A 26,687-nucleotide genomic window follows, 5' to 3' on the forward strand; every position below is an offset into this window, starting at 1 on the left:
AGGTAGGCCATTAGAAATACTACAAGAGCAATGAAAGGAAGTATCATGCCACCTCCACTGGATAGTGTTGCCTCCAAAGGGATGATTCCTTTAGCATGTTAGTGTAGAGGGCAGCTAGGTGGCCCAGTAGATAAAGCATGAGGTCTGGCATCAGTAAGACCTAAGTTCACAATCTGACCTCAGATATTTACTGGCTGTGTGACCCTGGGCAAGTCACTTCACCTTATTTGCCTCAGTTTCCTCATCTGTAAGATGAGTTGGAGAAGGAAATGGCAAACCATTCCAGTATCTTTGCCAGGAAAACCTCCAATGGGGTGGTGAAGAGTGAGACATGAACAACAAAATAACCTCTCTAGACTTGAGTTTACTCCGTGAGATGGACTTGGGTGGCCTCTAAATACATGAATCCTTTTATTGGATCCCATGATACAGAATCGAAATGGACCATAGAGGTCTTCCAGTTCTAATTCTTCATTCTTCAGATGAGTTGGAGGAGAAGTGAGACTGGTGACCTGCACAGCCCTCCCTCACTCAAAACAAAGTCAAGTGCAAGTCATGTCATCATTTCTCTGATGGCATGGTCTTCTTTGGCAATGAAGGATGAACATAAAGTGAGGCCCAGGGAAGTTCAGTGACTTAAAACTAAGGTCATATAAGCAGCCAGCAGTACTGGTAAGTTCTCTTACTCAGCTCTCTCAACTCAAGACTGGCCCTCCTTCCACTTTACCACACAAAATCCCTTTATGACTCTATCATCCATGATTAGGAATTGGGTCATGACTGTTAGGCCTGTGAGCAGAGAACATGTTCACTAATTGGGTTAAACGGATTAGGGTGGAGTGGTTCCAGAGTAGAGGAGCCAAGGAAAAGATGGGCATTGCCAACAAAGGGGAGGGTGAATCGGACCACCCACAAAATTATACAGTGTGGACAATAAATATGACTGGCTGGGTAAGGAAAGAAGAGATCCAAAAAGGAAGAAGAAAAAGGGGACAAAGGAAAGTAAAACAGAAAAGAAGGAAGGGAAAGCTGAGTGTTTCAATGGGAAGAGCAATGAATCTCTAGTCTGTTGCTTAAAGACCTGTCCAATCTTGAGCAAATCATTTCCTTTCTCTCAGCTTCAGTGTCCTCATCTGGAAAATGAGCAGGTTGGGCTGCTGAGGGGTTCTTAACCCAGGGTCCACAAATATGTTTTTTAAAAATATTCTGGTACCTGTATTTTAACGTAATTGGTTTCCATTGAATAATTTATTCATTTAAAAACATTATTCTGAGGCTGGGTCCATGACTGCCAACAAGGTCCAGGATACCAAAAACAAACAAACTTGTCTTTACAATTCCTTTAAACACCAAATCTATGAGCCTATGGAGACAAAATATGACATCAATGCAAAGTTGGGAATTGGGAAAGATACATAAGATGGGCAAGTGGAAATCCAGAACTGTTTCTAGCACCTGGTCAGCTCTACATGAATCTGGAGCTTATTTTTCCAGTCTGTGAATGATCCTGGCCCACTTCTTGCCCACCTCAGATTCCTCTGCTGGCTAAGAGCAGAATGGCCAGAGGAAGAGAAAGCAGAGTCAGTGTATACAGAAGAAGGGGGGCCAACTGCTGGTCAAGGAACCCAGGAATAACAAGGGCTGCCTGCTGTTTACCCCCACCTCCTAATGGGGCAGAAGTGAGGGTAGTTCCTTGTTACATTGGGCACTTAACTGATAAATTCTAAATTACTCTAGCCTTGATATCTAGCTTAGGAACTGTCCAAAACAGTCCACTTTTCTCCTTAACAAATTTAGTGGAATGTTTGGAAAGGAGAATAAATAATTGATCATAGATTGAGACAGAGGAACCCATGTTTTATGTCACTTGCCCTAGCTACAAAAATTACCAGTTATGGCTCTGGCTTTTTCTAACTGCCCTGCAGCTGGATTTTTTAATGTTTTTCCTTTCCCAATTAGAACGTGAGTTCCTTGAGAGCAGGGGCAGTCTTGGATTTTCTATTTACATCTTCATGGTTTGTCACCGTTCTTGGTACTCAGTAAGCACTTAATAATGCTTCTTCCCTCATTCATTAAAATGGTGGTTAACCTTGGATGACTGGCATGGGCCCAAAGGAACAGCCTAAAGGGCTATTTTAGCATTTAATTATATTATTTTCTATTGTTTACCATATTCATGATAGTAGCCTCTCAGATATTTACTAAACAAATCCATGAAAAAATAACAGCACCCTAAGGTTCCTGAAGACAGGCAGTACAAGTACTACTTTTCCCATTTTGTGAATAAAGAAGGGAAAACCAGAAGTAGGATGACTTGGGGGGAGGGGGTCACAGCTAGTGAATGCTCAGGCTAGACTTGAACTCCCATCTTCTTAGTGCCATGACTAGCATCTTCCCTCCTGGCTGCCTCTCTCCAAGTCCTTGAGAAAAGGACAATCTAAGACAAGATTGTTCGAGCTAAAATGTCCTGGCATTTCCATAGCAGCACCCATCCATCCATCATCAGACTCAACCATGGACCTTCTTTTGTGGAAACAGGAGAGGAGAAGGAAGGAACAGAGATCAACAATATCCTCTTACTTCCTGCCAGTCCAGGCTAGGCAGCAGCAGTTGAAGAACCAATTAAAATCATTAATGGTTGGCTGGATGTTGATGATGAACCACAATGGGTGGGAAAACAAGACAGGATTCTCAACCCTCAGTAAATTTCACATTTGAACATACCCGGTAAGTCCTTGGGGGATTCCTTTGGTTACAAAGAGGCTGTCTGCTATTAGAGAGAAATAAGTATTGAACTTGGGGTCAGAAGACTTGGGTTCAAATTCCAGCTCTGAGATTTAGTGACTGTGTGATCACTCATTAGACAATTAATTTCACTTTACCTCAGTTTCCTCATCTGCAAAATAGAGACAACACTTATACCACTTACTTCATGTTGTTATTGTGAGGAAAGCATTTAGAATGATAGAATGACTAATTTTTAGCAGGAAAAGCACCTTAGAGGTCATCCAGTCCAACTCTTAATTTTATAGATGATGAATATTGGCTCAGAGAAATTATTTGTCCAAGACCTGTCAGCCATCAAGTATTTATTAAGCACTTTTGAGTACCAAGTAAGCACTGAAAATACAAAGAGCCAAAAACTGAATTCCCTGAGCTCAAGAAGGTTACATTCAAATGGAGAAGATGACATGCAAAAAAAATTTTTAATTGTACATACAGGAAAAATGGAAGATAGTCTCAGAGAGAAGGCACTAAGAGAGGGAAGAGGTATAGGAGAGAGGAGCAGAAAGACCTCTAGTAGAAGGTGAGACTTGAAGGAAGCCACAGAAGGCAGGGGACAGAAACGAGAGAAAAGTCACACAGATAGCCGGGATTTGAACACAGGTCCCCTCACTCCAAATCCACCACTCTATACAGTAGATTGTGCTCAGAGTAAATTTCAGCATGCCATAGAGATGTAAATGGCTGTGAGATCATGGAATTAAAGCTGAAAGAGGAGCCAAAGATGGCCTCTAGTCAGACCCCTTCATCTTCAAAGATTAGGAAAATGAGATGCAGAGAGAAGCAACTTGTTCAGGGTCATATAATTAGTAAATGTCAGGGCCTGAGATGGAAAATCTAGGTTCCCAGACTCGAGAATCAAGGCAGCCAGGTTCCACCAGGGGTCTGGTTGGTTTCTTGTTCCTGAAATGACATTTTGGATCTCAGAGCTTGGACACATTTCTTCCTTACATCCCAGAACCTAAGAGATTTGGGCCAGCCTGATGGAAGAAGCATCCCATAAGGAATGACCCCCCATTTGCCTGCGTCTTCTCTCCTCTCCCTCCTTCTCCCCCTAAAAAACTGCTCCATTCACCAAGACATTGAGTTTTATTGTGTATTTAGGACTGAGCTAGAGATTTCAGAAGAACCAAAATACCATCAAGAAGCTATATGCTCTGGTAGCCAAAACATTGCATTTGAAGTAGAGGGCAACTGTTACTATTTACTATCTACGTAACTTTGGGAAATTCATTTCTCTTCTCTGTAAAACAATGGAGTTGGAATAGATTATCTTCAAGGTTTTTACAGAGCCAAAACCTATGATCCTAAAGAAAGAAAAAGATCCACATGTATAAAAATACTTTTTGTTGTAGCAAAGAATGGAAAACTAATGGGATGCCCACCACCTGAGAATGGCTAAACAAGTTATAGCTTGTGAATATAATGGAATATGATTGAGCCATCAGAAATTTTGAAAGTGACAGTTTCAGAGAAACCTGGGAAGATAATTATGAACTGATGCAAACTGAGCAGAACCTGAACAATTTATTGCTTATTAGCAGTATATTGTGAAGACAATTTTGAATGACTGACTAATAATGTGGATCAGTGAAATGGTTAGCCATGGGTCAGAGGACAAAGGCTGAACTATGCTTACAGAGGGGAGATGAATTCAAGAGAGAGAAGGAGACGCATGTTTTTTGAACATAGACAATGCAGGAATTTGTTCTCTATGCACATTAGTTAGGAGAGCTTTTCACTTTTTCCAGTTGGAGGAGAATGAGACAGAAACTAAGATAAATGCCTCTGGAACGAGTCTCTTGCTTATCAAGGAAACTAAAAGGACATTTTTAGCTCATTGCTTCCATCTACTGGACAACAGACACCCTGTCAACTCTCCTCAAAGAAATCAAAGAGGAATTATCCTGGCTTCAGCCAAGAGTGCAGGGTGACGTGGGCAGTTTTCACATAAGGCCAGGTGGAGTGAGTTAAGTGCTCCCTCTTCCTGCTGTGAGCAGTTCAATTAGTCCTCAGCAGCTGTGTTGTTTCTGAAAACAGTGTTTTGAGAAGATGCAATAAAGGAGAAGATCCGGTTATGCTCCCCAGAGAAACCATGGGAGGGCAAGAGCATCAGAATGCGTATGGTTTGCATGTTGGGCTCAGCTGCTTCCAAGTTCAGTGTCATGATGACCTGCAGGAAAGGGTGCCTCATCCAGATGGGGTCCTGCCTGTGTCTCTGCCACCAGAGTCCCACAAGGTAGGCACCATCAGGAAACACTGATCCTGCTAAGCTTTCTTACAGAAGAGTTTGGAGTAGATTAAGACAGGAGTGTAGTCCGTAGTTATTCAGTCTAATCTCATGAGAGAGGAGGTAAAATTACTTTTCCAGTCAGGCAGGTCTTCTCAGGACCCTGTATTCAAACCCAGTTCTTTCCTTACCCCCAAACCAGTGTTGTTCTCCCCTGCATCATGCTACTTTGGGTATAGACCTAAAAATGACCCTAATGTTGGATTACTGTGCATGGCTTAAAGAGCACAATTGTGAGTCAAGTGCAATGCTTGGCACTGCGAGGTTTTGCCGGTTTGACTTCACTTACCCTTCCTGTGTCCAAATTTTTGCTTCTTGAAAATAAGTATTAAAATCACTGGTTCCCACCTATGTCTCCCACAAAGACAAACTCAGTTGTTCAAAGACATATAAAGATCTTGAAGACCCCCAAAAAGCAAGTTCTATATAAATATTTTGACACGTTGATCTTCAGTAACGAGACCTCTTTTCACTGCAACCCATTCTGTGGGATTCCTCTCCCTCTTTTCTTAACTCCTCCAGAAACAAGCTATCTAGCACATGATAGAGGCCTTTCTCTGGATCTTTTTTAATACTGAAAAAATACGTAGTATTTAATAACCAGTATACTTGTAAGGTTACATGAATTACATATATGAATACTCTGGTTGCTGAAAGGGACAGAAAAAAGCTGATTTGTATAAAGAAAACTAACAAAATCAACTTGTGAATACCCTTAAATAAAATGTTGAGGACAAGAGAGACTGTTCTGAGAACCAGCTAGAGAACTGTCCCTCAGACGGACAGTGAAGAGGATCCAACTGGACCGAGAAATGACAGCTCAAGGGATTGTGATTCATTGGATCATTTGCTTAAGACTTTAGGTTACAACTGACAAAATTACAAACCCAAACAGTTTAAGGACTATGTAAAGTTTCAATAAGGACTGTTAGGTTCATAGACTTCTTGAGTTTTAACTCATAAGGTCATTATCACCTCAGGAGGCACTGATTTAGGGCAATGGAAAATACAGGAAGACAGATACAGGAAGAGAGAGTAGTGATTCGTAGTCACATAGCCATGGATATGGGTGGCTCCCCTGTGGTAAAGACCTCTGGACCTAATTAGGATGACTAAACCAGCCCAGCAGGTACCAACCATACTGGGTACCTCACCCATGGGCTTCTTTACCCATGGCGGTAAGTTCTTGAGATAGGTGAAAGGTAGGTGGATAGACAGATAGATAGATAGATAGATAGATAGATAGATAGATAGATAGATAGATAGATAGATAGATAATTTATAGGCAAGTTTTTTCTTGACTTAAAGCCTAAGCTTTGGAAAAATACCAGTACGAAAGAGCCATGGCATCATCCTATAGTACCTCACTTTCCAAGTCATTTTTTTTCCTCTGAATTGTGATTTAATTGGTGAAAATTTTGGGCTTTCCCTTTTGGTCATTATGTTAGCTTGTACACTTGGAGCTTAGAATAGGCTAGAACCCATCTCCCTTCCACCACCACCCCCCATACCACACACAATTTCCCCAACCCCACCCCACCCCCTTCATACTATTTGTTTACCTTCTGTACAAAATGCTTTAAGATGTAGCATTATGAGGAGAGACCTGGCTTTGGATTTCAGCTGTGTGAACATGTAAATCATAACTTCCCAGAGGCTCAGGTTTCCACATATTACTACTTAGCCTCATAGGAAAGCAACTCCCCACAAGACATTGTTTAATTGGTAAAGAGTACATTTCTTAGTTATGTGAAATGACATAAGTTTTTAAAATTATCAGGGTTTCTTTTTTAATCAGGCCTTTTCACTTCTCCCTATCCTTTTTTTAAAAAAATGTTTAAATTTTTATTCTGACCTTAACATCAAATAAAACGTTCATTTCCAAGTATGAAGTAAAACAGAAAGGCTGTCCATGAAACCACAATTCTCTATTGTGTACAGCTTGCTTTTCTTTTTAAGTACATAATAAATTCAACATGTTACTTTCAAAGTGGTAGTGCTTGCCTGTTTCCTATTGACCCTCCTTCTGTTCTCTTCTGTGAATTTTTGAAAAATGCTTCAATGATGCTTTTTTTTCCTTTTTAAACATTTTGTTAATTCTACTGCTAATTTTCTTTTTGGACTCCCCACTGGGGGTAACTTTCCTGCCGCCTTTATCTTGCCCCCCAGTCTCCAGTCACATTCCAGAACCCATGAGGATGAGAGACTGAGGGAAGACTCCTCCATTCCCCTGAGTCTGGGTTGCTTGGTTGTTCACAGGACTTGGATGAGATGGGAGTCAACATTTTTATTCCTTTCAATGAGATGGAGGCCCACCAGCCTTACCATCTGCCCTGCCACTGCATCCCAAGGGCCTCTAGGCATTGCCATTTTATGTTGCCTCTCCCAATTAGAGCATGAGCTGTGATGTGCATTCCTAGTACTAAGCACAGTACCTAGCACATAGCAGTTGCTTAAATAATAAATGTCTATTTCACTCACTGATTCATTTATGTCCAAAATGGCATCTTTCTCGATCCTGAGCCCATCACCTCTCTGTCAGAAGATGGGTAGCATGTTTCATCAGTGGTCCTTTGGAATGACGATTGGTCACCACACTGATCAAGATACTTAAGTTTTTCAGTTTTCTTTACAATGCTATCAGATAAACTGCTTTTAAGAGTTCTGCTCACTTTGCTTTACATCAGATCGTATGAGTGAAAACCACTTTTTAAGCCTTAAAGTTCTATATAAATGGAACTGGTTTTCATACACAGAAGGTACTGTATTTAAGATCAGATGGCAGAAAAGATTTGAGTTTAGATAATTGTGGGGATTGAAATCAAACAAAGCCACCCTTTATCAATCCAGTCTCCCAGTTCAGAACTGGAGAATCCCATGTAATCAGAGAAGATAGCAAACTACTAGGTTAAGAAGCAAATTTTCCCTCTCCTTAAAAAGGGACATAGTTGTAAGCCTGGGAATTTTAAGGGTTGCTTTTTTCAATATGAGCTGGTTGTCAAAGCATTTCTGCAATGAACCTTCACACCCGCTAGAGGTCAGACTACAAAGAGACTATACACTTCTACATGCCAGAAAAAAAGAAAAACAAATTCTGATATGGATATGTGCAAAGAACACAGCGTCAAAGTCTGCCGGCAAATCACCTGCAACAAGAAAGGAACTCAATATGCCCTCTTCCCATAAAGAGAGTCAGCAAGACTCAGATTCTCTTAAATGTGATTAAGCTAAGTATTTATAGAAGCAAGGAGACTCCACAGAGTAGTGACATTATCTGACTCATTCTTGGCTCCACTTGCTAATCTCCATAGGACTATGGCTGGGATGGCTGACTCAGTTTCCCCATTTGTAAAATCTGAACATGTTCATGCCCTCGTGTTTGTTGAGTTATTCTTGAGGTAATCAAATCTAGTCTCAAATTATTCAGGAACTTTGGTCCCTTCTCTTGTCTGTCTCCAGATCACTTGGATGCCAGGAATCAAGGCAGCAGAAAGAAAAAGTTTTTAAACTCAAGGGTTACAGCATATTAAAGTTGGATGGGAGTTTAAAAGGGGACCACTTCAACATCCTCATTTTAGATTACGATGCTTAAGGCTGCACCAAAAAAAGTCTCCCAGCATTCACATTTAATGGTATTTTCTAGTAACACTGCTCAGTCTCTCACTCAAACCAGTAATTTCAATAAGGTGTTGGGATCAGTAAAAGCTGAAATCAGAGTCAAGTTGTTTTTTTTTAATCTGTAGCCGAATTTTTCACCAAGTACGCTTTATTTGTAGGTTTGTCATCAGCCTATCATAAAGCAAGTTTCAAGTCACGATCTGCCACTCAGTTATGAGGTGGTTGGGGAATGTGAATTAATTTCAATGTTAGCTCATACAAAATTAGTGGAGTCTTCTACATGCCAATATAAAATATCAGAAAGCCAAACAAAATGATTCTGAGACCATACGCTATTTTAAAGTCATCTCTACTGCAGACAAACAAAAGTTTATTAATTTAAAAAAGGAAAAACTGAGGGTCCTGTAGACAGCAATCAAACCTTGGGGGAGGTACACAAGTTTGGTACATTGCACATATTGTCAAATTTTATTCAAGGTATGGCTTTTTTTAAAAAAAATTTTGCCATAAAGACAACTTTCTGAGAAGGATGAAAGAAAAGGGTGCAGGAGGGAATTTTTTAAAAGAGGTAAGTGAGTATATCTTCCAGGTCAAGTACCATTCTTCACTTGATTCATCAGGCTGCAGCATTCTGTACACATTTTCACTGTGATGCCATGTAGCTCCCAAATCACAATGTACACAACAAGGTGTTTAAAATTCATTTATTGAAAACTGAAAAGGGAAAAAAATCAAATATCTCCCCACATAACAACAGTCTAATGTAAAAAGTACAGAAGCTCAATGAATCCAGAAAGTTACCCCCAACACACACATACCACAACCCCTCATCACAGAGGACATGGAGAAATCCATGACCAAATGGGTGTGCTCTGGCCAGAGGGAACCTCCTTGTAGTGTGGTGACAGGGTTTTAAATGATGCTGGACGATGCCTTCAGTTTCAGGAATTTTTTTTTTTTTTTTTTACAAATCAAGGACTTTAAAGAAAGACCAAAGAGCTAGTTCCTTGTAAAACAAGTCCTGACCTGGGGAGGTCGACTGGTTACAAGGTTTTAAATGATGCTGGACGATGCCTTCAGTTTCAGGATTTTTTTTTTTAATTTTTTATTTTTTTAATAAATCAAGGACTTTAAGGAAAGCCTAAAGAACTAGTTCCTTGTAAAACAAGTCCTGACCTGGCTAGGTCGACCGGTTACAAGGTTTTAAATGATGCTGGACGATGCCTTCGATTTCAAGATTTTCTACAAATCAAGGAATTTAAAGAAAGACTAAAGAGCTATTTCCTCCTCCTTCTCTTCCAAGCATACTTCGCTTCCCCAACCCTACCAAGTCTTTAATGTAGGATTACCTGTCATTCAAACCAATTTTAACAACTTTACCTTAACTATGCCAACAAAGAAACCAAATTCATGAATCTTGACTTCTAGTGACCCTCTCCTTATAAAGTGGTGTTCTAAGAATTAGAAGTGCCAGCTAGTTCTTAAAAGTGCCAATTCCTGTGTGTCCAAAGGTCTCTCTTAAAAATATATCAGCTTTTTTCCTCCCTTGATGGCTGAAAATGTTGTACATTTAAAATTATTTTATAAAAATTTAAGTATTAAATTATACCTACTATGTAATAATTTAGAACAACACTTACCATCACTTACAATAGCATTCAAACCTATATCATGTATTACCTTCTTCGAGAATATCTTTGAACATACAATTATGAGTTACTTGCCTCAGAAAGACAACTAAGTTGGGCATATGAAGTGTGCTGTCAATACCCAGGGAAGATTCTTAACCTGGGGTCTGTGAACAGATTTCAGGGAGCCCATGAACTTGGAAGGGAAAAAAATTACATCTTTATCTTCCTTCATCTCTTAAGTGAAATTTAGCATTTCCTCTAATTATGGGTGTAGGTAATAAAATATTATTCTGAACAGAAGTCCGTAGGCTTGCCCATTTTGTCAAAAGGGCCCATGACACCAAAAGACTAAGAACCCCTGAATTAATTAGAGAACTAGGGGGAAGAGAGGGGAAGAAAAAGATGGCACCTTATCTCCTCACCCAGGAGACAGAATATGACAATCTTTTCCTGAAAATTTTTTAAAGCTGGGACATTGTTAGTGGACATACCATTAGAAGTGAATCTGATAATTTCCTAAGTCAAGTGGGTCGACAATTTCTTCAGTAGTTTGCATCTTAATCCTACTACTACCATACCAAACAGCTAGTTCAACTATGCATGACAAAAGAACAAATGAACTCAAGGCAATCCAAAAACCTAATTTTGGCTAGTTCCAGAGACACTCCCCTATCACGTAACAACACATGTCCCCCAACGAGAAGCAGACCTAAGTTTCACTTCTTCTCTGTTTCTTCCTAACTACTAACAAGTAGAAAAGTGGTCAAACAATGAAACACGGAAGGGTGGGTGAATCATAGAGACACCTTGGCCATGCATGAAACAACAACTAACATTTTCATAGTGCTTTAAGGTTTACAAAGCACTTTACATATATTATCTCTTTTGATCCTGAAGATGAAAACTGGCTCCCAACAATCATAATTTGACATAACTATCCTGGTACCAAGAGACACCTTTCCTAGTGCACCCCAACAAGTCCTCACTCCCCACCCCAGCCCCAAAAGACTCAATGGAAAAGAAAACATCAAACACATAACCCTATACTCATAATCAAACAGGTCCTTTTCCCAAGCACTCAAAGAACTGCCTAAGATGAAGCAGGACTACTTCTGGACTGGGTGGAAACCATTCTAGAAACACTGCACAATCCTCTGAACTTACCAACTAGATTTATCACAATTTAAGGCAATAATTCAAAGTCTGAGTAATGGTTAGGAACAAGGAAAAAAAAGTTAATAAAATCAACTGAGCTCCTACTAGACTGAAAAGCAGGCACTGAAGATGGCACAAAGTTCAATGGAAAGGTAGAGAGACTGCTGCCAAACCACCCCGCCTTAAACTACTCTGGGTACAAATGTTAACCATGTTAATGTTAATCCAAGTATGGAACCAATCAGTCAAGTTGTGATATCCTAGGCAAACACCACTATCATGTGACCTACATGCTAAACTCAACATTTCCATTCAAGGCCCACAGGCAGAAAAATCAGCAATGACTGGTCAGGTTAGATCACATCAACTCTTAAAACCCAAGAAAATAACAGACAATGAACCGTGTTCAAGCATCAAGAGATTTACAGTAAATCCATACCATGCTAATCTACCACTATGCTGAAAAAGGGGCAGTTCGCAAATCAAAGTAATCATTGATGCAAAAGGGAGCTAAAGAAGCCAAGAGACTCTCCAGATGGAACCATTAACTTCCCCCAAAACCAAACACTGAAGCCACACCATATGATCCCACAGAGGATCTCAACCTAACCATAAATAGAACTGCATGCTGCAGAAAGTGCTGTCTGTCCTAGTTTTTCCACAGGAAAATTGAAATTCCCATCAACTGTTTGATCACCAATGCTTTGGCTTTCGTTGGCAATCTGGATCAAATTCTCACCTCACTAAAAAGAAAAGCTAACCACAAATTTCAAAATTAGTATGATTAAACCACTGTGCCATAATGAACTTTCTGGAATGAATTTCTCCTCCTCATTAGGAAACTTACAGGTATAATCATTTCCAAGTGCAATTTTTTTTGTGTGTGTGATTTCCCATTTCTGTTGATCCAACCTATAATCAAAGAAAGGCAGAAGAACATAATAATCAAAAGGAAACCAAAGCATGCGTACAATGGAAAACTGCCAGCTTGGAAGGTGCTGGTCCCCCTAAGCCCTCCTGCCCTCAACAGCCACAGCATTCCCCATGACCCAACACAAGCTGCTCCTCAGCCAAAGCAGACTGTCTGTCCAACGATGGACTGCTACCTAAAATACTTTAATGAATGGTCATGAGACTCCCTTATTAACACAGACCAAAGAGGCAGAGAACAGAACGTACATTATAAAGGGTTTGTGTTGACGCTGTTGCCCTGAATAGAAAAGGCCCAAGGGTCTATTGACATTGCTATGCAGTAATGACTGAGGGAGTCAGCAGTCTAAGTCAGGTAAAAGCATCTTATTCAAAAAGTACCTTTTTCAGTGAATTTATTGAAACAAGGCTGAAAGAAACCCAAAAGTTTCATACAACTAGCATCCTCAACTGCCCTTAGCTTTTCCTCTAAAATCACTGCCCAAAGCTTTAGGATGAGAGATGCTAAGGTATTTCTTACAGTCAGTCTTGTCAAGAAAAGAGCAAAAAGTATCTGGTGCAAAACATTTCATTTCTGCTGCAGACCTCACCTCTGCTTTCCTGAGAGAAGAAACCAGGTCAGAAAAGTTCTTTTATATTCTGTGATTAGAGAAACATGCTTTTAAACTCCCAGATGGCCAGGATTACCAGTAGCACATAGTCCCAATCAGCCCTTTATTACACATATCTCAACATACACTCTTATCAAGTGACCAGACCTCTCTAAAGGAACAGAGAAAGGCTCTTCAAAATAGCTTTTCAATACACTACTCTCAGAGTTTTATAAGAATCTAACAAAAATAAAGGATAAGCTGATGAAGCCCAGGATACTAAATATGGGATGATCTTGTTTCAAATTGAAAAATGCCAGTCAGGATCTGTCACCAAATAAACAGAAATACAGAAAGAATTTCAGAGGAAAATCTAAGGCAAGGGTCTAGGCCTTCAGCAAGGACACCATCAAGCCACCACCTCTTCCACTATATCCAACTGCCAAACAGAATAAATTGGCCAAAGTGATCAGAGAGAATTGGTACCAACCACACATGCCACAAGTACAAAAGAAAAAAAAAAATGAGCACTCTCCACAAGTCTTACCCATGTAGGAAAAAGTTCTGCTTGGCTGTATTAAGGCAAAAGAAAAGGTTTAAAAATAATGCTAGAAAACAAGATGTAAAGCCTGAGATTTAGTCATGGTTCTTAATAAAACAGTAAAAATAATAGCAGTTAAAATAACACCTTGAAAGTGGACAAATATTTACTTTATCATGAAATACACCACCCACAACAGAATGTCAACGATGGTAAAAAATGCTCAGGGGATAAATATCTGTAATTCACAAAGTATTCGGTATGTCTTGGGACAAGGTTTCTCAAACCTTAGGACTTCATTCATGTTCAAACAAAAGGCCTTTGATGAACATCCATTTCAACTGCTAAACAACCTCAGTCCAAACTAGCACCAGTCTAAATAGATTACAACTTTAAGTGACTGTGACATGGTTGTCTAAAGTGTAAATCACTAGGCATATCCTTTACACCTTGCACTCAGAGAATTATCTGGCCTAATGTCTCATACCTAGTATCACTGCACAGGTGTATAAAGCATGGCACATATAAAAACTGATGCAATGTTAGCTTTTTACGGGCACAGATGTGGAAGTGACTGTGAAGATGGTCATCTGTACTAGCATCTGGATGACAGAGAACAAGGCAAGCTTTGTGGTTAACAGGAATGGGGCAGCGGACTCTGTTTTCTTCTTCTAACTCTACTTTGTATTGGTATGTGGCTGCTCCTCCAAGAATCTCAGAGCACTCTGACATTCAAGAATCACCAGCTACATTTTACAAATGGAGAAGCTCAGGCTGGAGGCTAAGTGCTTTGCCCAAAGTCTAAATGAGTCAGCAGAAGAACCTGGAAGGCAGCCCAGGCTTCCCAACTCCAAAGCTGGCATTCTGGCCCCTGGACTTCACTGCCTCCCATTTACTAGAAATGGACACACCCACGCTGAATAATTCATATTCTTGTCTTCCAAGGAAACCCAGCTCCAGAGAGCCTGCCCCATGCCCTCAGCTCTACAAGTCATTCTCTTTGCTGTTTGATCCTAGGCAGAACAGCCATCAGGGCATCCATTTTCTGATCCATCCTCTACCAATTACTACAAGATTCATCACTGTGTATGTCAAACAGAGTTTAGACATGACAGTACAAACTTCCCTGGAAAGCTGCCAGAAGCCAGAGCCAGGCTCACCTCCCTCAATCTAACAGCTTCTAACAAACTGGACTGCTCCACTCGGTCTTGTTCTGATTTAGCTTTGTTCTGTATGTTTTAAGAAGCGACATGCTCAATGTTCTTCTCCAAAGATTACCAGCAAATATACAGGTCTATATTACATACTACATGTAAAGTACCTCAAGGAAGGGTGTGTGAATTTATACTCCTTTGACAACAAAGTGTGCATTTTGGTAAAAAGGCCTTATTTCAAAAGTGCATGCTGCTTCGAGTCATAGATACCAATGTCTGCGAGTCTTATCTCATCCTCCGGAAGCCAAAGGAAATGAGATATTCCCTTCCAGTGAGCCTCCCTCTTTGATGAGAAGTGGACCATCAAGTTGTCAATGACTGAATATTCTTGAGCATTTCATCAAAAGCCTCTGGGGAAGGGGGCTCGGCATTCTGGAAAGTGGCCTTGATCCTGCTGTAGAGGCTGAAGGATTTCAGTTCCAGCCAGATGAACCCAAAGCGATCCTCGTCAAACAAGATGAAGATGCCGGGAGTCCTCTCCGGACTGGTAAAGCCGTGTCCTGCTATCAGGCCCGTGCCATAGAAACTAAGGGGAGAGAAAAGGAAGAGGCGATAAGGGAAAAAAGAAAGGTGACAAAGGAAAGAGCCAAATAAGAGAAGTCTTTTAAAGGCACACGAACAATGCTTTGGGAGAGGGAAGAAAATACTCAACTTTAAACACTAGGAATGATTATGTCGAAAGAGAGCTGTGTTTTCCACATGAGGGACGTCTGAAGGGCTGTGGATGTGGACTCTAGCAACAGGTACTACACCCCAATATAATAAGCCACTCTCACGTAAAAAAGATCAGCTCACAGCAAAGAGAAAAGATATTAGGTTATAATAGTTTTTTCTAGTAATAAGATCACTTACGTGCATATTAATGCTTCGGCTTTTTTCTCTCATCTTTGTCTTTGCTAAACCTAATTACTACTGATATAACAGTAATACATTAGAACGTAAGCATTAACCAATAGCAATTACAGAAAATGTGTACAATAAATCAGTGAATTTATTAAGCTCCAGTAATGTACCTGGAACTGTGTTAAGCACAGTAAAGAAACAACCCCTGTTCCCAAAAAGTTTATATGCTATCAGAGGAAAAAAAACAAAAAAAATGTTAATACATAATAAATATATAGAGAATAACAATGGATCCTACATTCCTGTTTCAGGACTCATCTGGGTCTCATGCCAAGTTTTCTGTAGATTTGTGTCTGCTTCCATTGCCTTTTGCTGTTTTATGAAGTAATATCACTCATAATCTTTTCCCATTATCCCCTACGGTGTTTTACAAGTAAGTTTCTAAACCAATGTTGTCCTTGGCTACCATGTCTCTACACTTCACAAGGAGAAGTATTTGCTCTGTAAAAAGGTTTCTGAGATCATCTGTCCTTCTTGGAGAAACTGCCTTACATCAACTTAAGTTTTTGCTGGAAATGGTGACAAACAAGGTCAATATCTTTGCCTTTCTCCATTTCCAGTATTTTTTTTTCAGTATCAAACAACTCATGTGAATAGTTCAGGTTGAAGCTACTGTAACTTTTCAGGGCTGTCTTCTCTTTAACATTCTAATTTGAAGTGGATTTTGATCTTTACTGACTGCACAGAGAAAGCTGATTCTGATAACTTATGGATTAATAATATGCCATTCACTTTGTATCTTAAGACAGTTAATTTTATTTTTTTGTTGCTTTTGTGATTTAAAAAATGATTTACTGAGTGCATACTATGTGAACATAACAAAAGTCATGAAGTCCTAAGCCCTCATAGGCTTAAAAAAAAAAAGCTCCTAGAACAAATCTATTGCATCAGCAACCTGCATCATGGGAGCTTGTCATGACCAGCATGCAGAAACACTGAATGAAGGCAGTGGCCATGGTCAAGATAAGGTGAAGAAGAAGATAAGCTCTAAGCTAGGAAACATGAAGAAATGCTCGCCTGTGCTAGACCATGAACTGAAAGGCCTTCCTAGGCCACAGTCCATCCTGGGGACACAGAGAGAAGCAATCATCTCAAATCTTTTCACAGCACTGTGTAAGTCTGGTGCCAACAACAAAAAGAAGAGAGGCATATCAATCCTCATTGGTGGTCGTTCTGTGCTAACACTTATATACCAAAGAAGAGCACAAAGAGAAGTGAAAAAATGGGAGGATGGAAAGAAACTAGGGGCTAACCCTTGGAAATCTGTTAGCAGACCCCATAGGGTACATGCCAAGGTACTCTGTTCTGCATTGTTGAGAGGAGAAGGTGTAGCAGGGAATGCCCACATCCAGAAGCTCTCTCAAGTCCTGCTGTGAAGCCTCCAAAGCTCCGCACTGCCTCTTCCCATGGTGGAGACCTAAAGCTCACTGATCACCATGCAATGGACAGGTCAGAACTTTACCACATCTACCAATTCACAACTGAGAAGACAAAGCCTGGCCCACCCTCATCCCCAGATGGGTCCCCCATTTCTTACCACATCCGACATGTTCGAGGATAGTCTTCATTTCTAGAGATCACTCCCGCAGGCAACACAAAAGGCTGCCCAGCCTCAGATGGAGCCGGCTCTGGGGCTGCTCGTGGCATGCCCCCTGCAGCTTCCACACTCTTCTCAGTCCCACCTCCTCCTTCTGCACCCTGGGAGGGTGAGGGCACAGGCTGCTCTGGTTTCTGGTAAGCGGGACCTGGTGGACATTCTCTGGCACTTGGTCGGGCACGGCCCTGGCCTTCCTCCTGGCCCTCTTGCTGCTGCTGCTGCTCCTGACGAACTTGTTCTCGTACCTCCAGGATGATACGAGAGAGCTCATTAAAGTTACGTAGGTTCTCAACATCAGGCAGCTGGATTCGGTGCATGAGGTCAATTTCCACAGTTTGCTGGCCAGCAGGAATATTGGGATCTCCCTATAAGAAGAGCCAAGGAATCAACAGAATGTTATTTGGAAAACATGCACTGACTCCTTTGATGATCCAGATTGTACTAAAGACTAAATCATCTCCCTTCTCTCTTCTTCTTGGCTATTAAAAACACCCTGTAACAAAGGAAGACATTTTAAATGCCTTTTATTAAGTCTAGTTCCCATTCTAGGGTAGCCCATTGTGTTACTAGGCCAAGCGCTTTAACTGTCAGGATTCTGGGAAATCTTTTTTATTTTATTCTATTTTAAATTTATTTATTTTAGTTTTCATCAATCACATCTATAAGATTTTGAGTTCCAAATTTTCTTCTCCTTCCCTCCCTTCCCTACTCCCTCCCCAAGATGGCAAGCAATCAGATACAGTATGCTATACAAGTACAATCATATTAAATATATTTCCATACTGGTCATGCTGTGAAAGAAGAATCAGAACAAAAGGAAAAAATCATGAGAAAGGGAAAAGAGAGAGAGAATAGTATGCTTCAATGTGCATGCAGACTCCTTAGATCCGAGTCTTTTGGAATTGTCTTGTCTCACTGCATCGCTGAGAAGAGCTCAGTCTATCAAAGCTGATCATGACACAATGGTGCTAACTGTTACTATATACAGTGTTCTCCTGGTTCTGCTCACTTCACTCAGCATCAGTTCATGTAAGTCTTTCCAAGTTTTTCTGAAACCCACTATCTCCTCATTTCTTACAGCACAATAGTATTACTTACATTCATGGACCACAACTTGTTCAACTACTCCCCAACTGATTGACATTTCCTCCATTTCAAATTCTTTGCTACCACAAAAAGAGTTGCTATATTCTTGTACATGTGAATCCTCTTCTTATTTTTTCAATCTCTTTGGGATACAGAGCTAGTAGTGGTATCTGCTCTTTTGGCACAGTTTCAAATTGCTTTCCAGAATAGCTGGATCAGTTCACAGCTCCACTAACAATGCATTAGTGCTCTAATTTTCCCACATCTTCTCTAACATTTATCATTATCCTTTTTTGGTCACATTAGTCAATCTGATAGGTGTGAAGTGGTACCTCAGAGTTGTTTTCAATCTGCATTTCTCTAATCAATAGTGATTTAGAGCATTTTTTCATCTGACTATAGTTTTAATTTCTTCATCTGAAAACTGTTATTATGAATTTGACTCAGTTCTGTATATATTTTAGAAATGAGGCCTTTACCAGAAAAGTAGAAATCATTTCCCATCTTTCTGCTTTCCTTTTAATCTTGCTTGCATTGGCTTTGTTTGTGCAAAAACGTTTTAATTTAATGTAATCAAAATCATCCATTTTGCATTTCATAACGTTCTCTATTTCTTGTTTGTTCATAAATTCTTCTCCATAGATAGGACAAGTAAACTATTCCTTGCTCTCCTAGTTTGCTCATAGTATCAGTCTTTATATCTAAATCACGTATCCATTTTGTCTTTTCTTGGCATGAGAAGTAAGATACTGGTCTATGCCTGGTTTCTGCCATACTACTCTCCAGTTTTCCCAGCAATTTTTGTTAAATAGTGAGTTCTTATTCCAGAAGCTGGCATCATCTGGATTTATTTATTATATTTTTATTTATTTACTATTTGGAATTATCAAATAGTACATTATTACAGTCATTGACTATTGTGTCCTGTGTACCTAACCTATCTCACTGTTCAACCACTCTGTTGTCTTAGCACCAAGTACTTTTCATGATTGCTGCTTTATAATACAATTTAAGATCTGGTATAGCTAGGTCACCTTCCCTAGCATTTCTTTTCATTAATTCCCGTGATATTTGGGATCTTTTGTTCTTCCAAGTGAATTTTGTTATTGTTTTTTCTAGCTGCTTAAAATAACTTTTTGGTAGTTTGATTGGTATGGCATTGATTAAGTAAATTAATTTGGGAAGCATAGTCATTTTTGTTATATTAAGCTTGGCCTACCCACAAGCAACTAACATTTTCCCAATTCTTTAGTTCTGAATTTATTTGTGTGAAAAGTGTTTTGTAATTGTTTTTGTACAGTTCCTGGGTTTGTTTTGGCAGGTAGACTCCCAGATATTTTATAATTTCTATAGTAACTTTAAATGAAATTTGTCTTTCTATCTCATGCTGTTGGGCTTTGTTAGAAATATATAGAAATGTCCATGATTTATTAGGTTTATTTTATATCCTACAACTTTGCTAAAGTTGTTTATTATTTCAAGTAATTTTTTACTCGATTATCTAGGATTCTTTAAGTATATCATCACACCATCTGCAAAGAGTTATAGCTTTGTTTCTTCTTTGCCTATTCTAATTCCTTCCATTTCTCTTTCTTTTCTTATTGTAAAGCTAACATTCTTAGTACAATATTGAATAATAGTGGTGATAATGTACATCCTTGTTTCACCCTTGATCTTACTGGGAAAGATTCTATTTATCTCCGTTACACGTAATGCTTGCTGATGATTTTAGACAGATGCTACTTATCATTTTAAGGAAAACTCCATTTATTCCTGTGCCCTCCAGTGTTTTTAATAGGAATGGGCACTGTATTTTGTCAAAAGCTTTTTCAGCATCTATTGAGATGATCATACGATTTCTATTAGTCTTGTTATTAATATAGTCAATTATGCTGATAGTTTTCCTAATATCAAACCAACCCTATATTCCTGGCATAAATCCCACCTGGTCATAATGTATTATCCTCACAACAAATTGATGTGATCTCTTCGCTAATGTTTTATTTAAAAATTTTACATCAAAATTCATTAGTGAAATTGGTCCATAATTTTCTTTCTTTGGCTCTTCCTGGTTTAAGTATCAGCACTATATTTGTATCATTAAAAAGAATTTAGTGATTCCTTCACCTATTTTTCTAAATAGTTTATCTAGTATTGGAATTAACTGTTTTTAAACGTTTGGTAGAATTCACTTGAAAATCCACCTCGCCCTGCAGATTTTTTTCTTAGGGAGTTCATTGATGGCTTGTTCAATTTCTTTTTCTGAAATGGGGTTAAGTACTTTATTTCCTTTTCTGTTAATTTGGGCAATTCATATTTTTGTGAATATTTATTCCTTTCACATAGATTATCAGATTTATTGACATATATTTGGACAAAATAGCTCCTAATTACTGTTTTAATTTCCTCTTCATTATTGGTAAATTACCAATATGGTTTTCTTCATTTTTTCAATCAACCAAAAGTTTACCTATTTTGTTGAGTTTTTCATAAAACTACCTTCGTTTTATTAGTTCAAGAGCTTTCTTAATTTCAATTTTATTAATCTCTTCTTTGATTTTTAGAGTTTCCAATTTGGTATTTGATTAGGGGTTTTTAGTTTGTTCTGTTCTAGCTTTTTAGGTGCATGCCTGATTCATTCATCTCTTCTTTCTCTATTTTATTCATGTAAGCTTTCAGTCCCTAAGGACTAACTGCTTTGCCTACATCCTGTAAGTTTTTGGTATAATGTCTCATTGTTGTTCTCTTTGATGAAATTATTATTTCTGATTTGTTGTTTGACCTACTCATTCTTTAGGATCTGATTATTTAGTTTCCAATGAATTTTTAGTCTATCTTTCCATGGCCCTTTAATTGCACATAATTTTTATTTATTGCACCATGATCTGAAAAGGATGCATTTTATATTTCTGCCTTTCTGAATTGGATTGTGAGGTTTTTATACTTAAAACACGGTCAATTTTTGTATAGGTACCATGTATCACTGAGAAAAAGGTATATTTCTTTCTATCCTCATTCACTTTTCTTCAGATGTCTATCATATCTAACTTTTCTAAAATTCTGTTCACCTCCTTAACTTCTTGTTTATCTAATTTTGAAGAGGAGAGACTGGGTATAGTATATATAGTTTACTATATACTATATAGTGTACAGTACATAGTTTTGTTATCTATTTCTTCCTATAACTCCCTTATATTCTCCTCTAAGAATTTGGATGCTATACCACTTGGTGCATATATGTTTAGTATTGATATTACTTCATTGTCAATAGTGCCTTTTAGCATGATGTAGTTTCCTTCTTATCTATTTTAATTTGATCTATTTTTGCTTTTGCTTTGCCTGAGATCAAGGACTGCTACCCCATATATTCTACTCTGGCCTTCTACCTTTATTCTGTTTGTAGCCCTCTGCTTCAAATGTGTTTCTTGTAAATAACATATTATAGGATTATGGTTTCTAATTCCCTCTGCTATTCACTTCTGTTTTGTGGGAGAGTTCATCTCATTCACATTTACTGTTAAGATTACTGTCTTTCATTTCATCCTATTTTGCCCCAGTTTATACTTTTCTCCTTTCACCCTTGCCCTCCTCATCACTATTTTGCTTCTGACAACCACCTCCCTTGATCTGCCTTCCTTTCCCTCCCTTTTCTTTCCCTTTTCTCCTCCTGCTTCCCTATATGGTAAGACAGATTTCTCTACCCAACTGAGTATGCTATTCCCTCTCTGAGACAAATCTGATGAGAATAAGGTTCAAACAATGCTCACCCCCTCCTCCTTTCTCTCTACTGTAATAGTATTTTTGTGCCTCTTCATGTGATATAATTTACCCTATTCTGCCTCACTCTTTCCTCTTCTCTCAATACAATCTTTTTTTTTTACCTCTTAATTTTTTAAAATATCATATCAAAGACAACTTATACCCACATCCTCTAAGTATACTCCTTCCAACTGCCCTAATAAAGATACAGTTCTCTGGAGTTACAAGTATCATCTTCCCATGTAAGGATTGTAAACAACTTAACCTTATTGAATAACACGTGTTTTTGTTTTTTTCCTGTTTACTTTTTTGTGCTTCTCTTGAGTCTTATATTTGACAAAAGATTGAATTTTCTATTCAGCTCTGGTCTTTTCATCAGGAATGACTGAAAGTCCCCTATTTCACTGAATATCCATCTTTTCCTCTGAAAGATCATGCTCAATTTTCCTGAGGAGTTTCTTCTTGATTGTAATCCAAGTTCCTTTGCCATCCAGAATATATTCCAGGCCCTCTGATCCTTTAATATAGAAGCTGATTAAGTCCTGTGTAATCTGGCTGCTTACAATATTTTCTCCTTGACTTGATAATTCTGGAATTTGGCTACAATATTCCTTGGAGTTTTCATTTTGTGATCTCTTTCAGGAGGTGATCAGTGTATTCTTTCAATGACTATTTTGCCCTCTGGTTCTAGAATATCAGGGCAGTTTTCTTTGATAATTTCTTGTTTTTATCATCGCTTTCAGGTAGACCAATAATTCTTAAATTATCTCCAGGTCAGTTGTTTTTCCAGTGAGGTATCTTACAATTTCTTCTATTTTTTTCACTCTTTTGATTTTACTGCACTCTTTCTTGATGTCTCATAAAGGCATTAGCTTCCACTTGCCCAGTTCTAATTTTAAGGAATTATTTTCTTCAGTTAACTTTTGTACCTCCTTTTCCATTTGGCCAATTCTACTCTTTTTTTTTTAAATTAAGGTGATATTTATTTGAAAGTTTATTGGGTCAACAATAACTACAAAGCACATTACAAGATTTCGCTGAAATAAGAAGAATCTTTAAAATAGGTGCCCAATAAACATTAGAGAAACCCACCAATTTCAAAAACAATGCAGACCACATTTAAATTACTTTTTTCCCCCCAAACATTCCAGTTTCTGAGAAATGAAATTTATCCAAGATTAACTGATAGTGTAGTTAAACTTTCTGCCTACATATCACTAAATTCAAGATTTATTTCTTACCAGTTTTTGAAAGTTATTTGGGAGCAAAAATCTTTTGAGTTGATTAATATATTAAGAAAAAATAGGCTGAACTCTTCCCTTTACCAAATACCTTGGCTGAGAGTAAAATGTGAGTGCAACCACATTTTTTCCTTTCAGAGACATCTCATTTTAGGAATGTAGTCTATATTTGGGAACAAATTCAGAAAGAGGATGATGGTGATGTTACTTAACCTTTGTTTTCCTCATAATGTGGTGAGCATAAAGAGTAAACTTAATAAATATGTGTGCAAACAAATTCTACTCTTACTATTAAAGAATGAATTCCAAGTTCAGGGTTTCTGGTAGTCTATATAGTAATATTTGTAGTCTATGCAATTTAAAGAACTAAGTAATTTTACTAATACTGAATAATATCTATTTCCAACAAAAATACAGGGGGAAGGAACATTAGACAGATTATAAAATTATGCATTAAAATTATTTTAGAATAGACTCATGAAATAAAAAGTAAAGCTAAGCCTGGCATATCTGAAGGAGGGTTAGATTGGAATACTTCAATCAAAATCAAGACCAATGCTTAAATATTTAGTATAGATTATAAACCATGGCTTCCTCAAGTTTACTTTTAATGGAGATTATGGGAAAGGAACAAAGCAGATAATCATATTTTCAAACAACCACAATTTCCCAACCATTAAGGGGAAAATGAGACGGTTTAACAGGCCAAGTTAAAAGCTGTAACTCAAAATATATTTCTTAACGGAACCGCTCAATCTCTGAAGTCTCTCTCTCTCTCCTCTCCTCTCTCTCTCTCTCTCTCTCTCTCTCTCTCTCTCTCCAATAAAAACTCTGATACTAAAGTTAGTCACTTTGCTACATGTAAAGATACAATCAAAGAGTCATAGAATGTTGGAGGTGAAAAATCCTGAGAGATCATGGGTACATTTTACAGATGAGGAAACCTTACGTCATTTACAGACATCTGATTTCTTGTCCAAATTAACAGTAAAAAAAAATCTTATATACTATTCATAAGTTAAGCAGTAATCAGTCATTTTGTGATTGTGTACTATTATTTAGTAGAGTAATAGTTTTTCTTCAAATATATGTATATGCTTCACATATTCATGAGTATTTTGTGTTTGCAATATAGTTATTTATGTTCAACATTAATATTTAGGGAACTTTTGGCTAAGAGGAATAGCAGTAAGGCAGTTGTTAAATTTTATGTAGGGAAGCCTGAACCAGAAAGTGCAGGAAATTCTTCGGCTAACAGGACATATTCACAGCATGTTGTGGCCAATTCTACTCTTTACAGGGTTTTCTTTAGAGGGTTTTTTTTTCTACCTGGCCAACTGTATTTTTTAAGGAATTGTTTTCTTCAATTTCTATCCTTCCTTTTCCAAGTTGTTGACTTTCTCACATCCTTCTCATTTCTTTTTCCAATTTTTCCTTGACCTCTCTTATTTGACTTTTAAAATCCTTTATGAGCTCTTCAAAGAAGGCTTTTTGGGCTTGAGACCAATTCATCTTCCTATTTGACGTTTGGCATGTAGGTATACTGACAATGTTATACTCTGCTGAGTTTATGTTGTGATCTTCCCTGTCACCATAGTAATTTTCTATGGTCAAGGTTCTTTTCTGCTTCTTGCTCATTTTTTTTTTTTTTGCCTTTTTCATGGCTTTAAAAGTTGGGCTCTCTTCTCAGGGCACAGAGTGTACTGTGCACTGTCCCAATCTTCTTGTGCTGGGGCCAAGGGCCTGGTCACTGGCTTTGTGCACTGAGGCCTCAGATGCTAGCAGTTTATTCACTGTGCTGGGGTGGCCCAGCCTAGTCACGCCTGTTGTTGCCTGGTTTCCAGGACTGGCAACTTGCCTTCTGCTCTGGAACTGGAGACCTCATAGCTATCCTGCTGTGCTACTGGTCTGCTGAGCCAGGGCTAAGGGGCCTCAGTTGCTGATCTATGTTGGGGTTAAGAGCCTCCCACTGACTTGTCTGGACATCATCTGTACTGGGCTATGCTCCTCTTATTCAAGTAAGAAGACCTTTCCCTCCAAGTTATCTTAAGCTGGAAAGTTGTTTCACTCCATCTTTTCGTAGGTCCTGTCCTTCCAGAATCCATTTAGAGGCTTGATTTAATGTTGCTTCTGAGGGAAACTGAGGAGTACTTATGCAGATTTCTGGCTTCTCTCCACCTCTCCAGGGAGGAAAATCTTGTAGAACCAACATTAACCCCATGATTCCCATCTATTTGCTCTGATGTCACATAAGTCACTTGTGTCAGTACCCATGTAGTGCATCTTTGTTCAAAGGTTTGTAGTAAAAATCGGAGTAAATGTAGGGATGTATACAGTCTAGCTAAGTCAGAACTGATTTGCAATTATGCAACTAGTTTATGTTAATCCATAAAAAAAACAATGTTGGGTGGAGGGTGCAAAGTTCTGAAGATATCTGAAACTTTTAAAGAATACAAGAATTCCAAAGAAAAGAATGTGAACCTGGGCTAAACTAAACAGCTGGGCTGATCAGTCTACTAAAAAAGTATTTCTTGTAAAGACCAAAAAAACAGCAGGGTTAGGCTGGGGTTAGAGGGCAGGAGAAGTACAGACATAAGTCATGGATTCCCATCCCAAACAAAGTGGAACTTAAGGAGGGAATTTCTACAAACAGAGTTCAGTGGACAAAGGCTGAGATGTAGGGGTCAGGCAGCAGCAACGAAACAGTTGCAACCTGAAATCCCTGGGGGAGTATCTGAGGCCAGATCCCTACCCAGCCTACCCCCTAAAAACACTACCAGCTCTCCACAAAACTGAGGGGTCAGAGAACAAGCAGTCACTCTTGGTCAGAGGTTGAAATGGGATAAACTAGTAAGAAATAACTGACCTTGAAAGTGAAGAAAGAAGTAGTAATTAGCCCTGAGGGGAGCAATCAGAGGAATAAAAAAGTTGAGCTGCCCCGAAAGGATTATTTATGTGGGACTTGACTGAGTTAAACTGGACTGAGCCAAACTCACTCACATTGAAGAAGCATCTCTGGCTCTGTCCACACTCCTGCTTTGGGTAGCTGGAGGTGATGAAAGCAGCCGAGTAGAAAACTCAACCCATCTTTTGCCTTACAACTGCCTGGAGCTGGTGGGGTGTAGCAGTAAGTACCCCAACATATACAGGGGGGCCTGCTATCACAGGTTCTTAGATCTGCATTCATAAAAGGAAAGGCAACTTTCAAGGTGTTAACAATCACTTTAATCGAACACATGTATCACTCCTTTAACCAAGAAAATGTATCATTCAGTTAGTTCAGAGAATCAGCACCCTGAATTTCAAAGAAAATGCAGAGAAATCAAAAGATCAACAGACATGGCTTCC

General features: G+C 38.7%; 1 protein-coding gene across 6 annotated transcripts in view; it reads right to left on the minus strand.

Annotated features, from left to right (window-relative positions):
* Window positions 1–9,381: 9,381 nt before the first annotated feature.
* The window catches only part of FBXO31 (F-box protein 31), an 84,169-nt gene continuing 66,863 nt past the window's right edge, over window positions 9,382–26,687 (minus strand). For all 6 annotated transcript variants that reach the window (XM_072636267.1, XM_072636266.1, XM_072636269.1 and 3 more), the window contains 2 exons: window positions 17,194–17,618; window positions 9,382–15,279 (listed from right to left, as the gene is read on the minus strand). In XM_072636267.1, coding sequence (XP_072492368.1) covers window positions 15,057–15,279; window positions 17,194–17,618 — 648 coding nt within the window. In that variant the 3' untranslated portion in view covers window positions 9,382–15,056. The remainder of the gene's footprint in view (window positions 15,280–17,193; window positions 17,619–26,687) is intronic.

The sequence above is a fragment of the Notamacropus eugenii genome, chromosome 1, assembly GCF_028372415.1.
Source record: "Notamacropus eugenii isolate mMacEug1 chromosome 1, mMacEug1.pri_v2, whole genome shotgun sequence".
Classification (NCBI taxonomy): Eukaryota; Metazoa; Chordata; class Mammalia; order Diprotodontia; family Macropodidae; genus Notamacropus; species Notamacropus eugenii.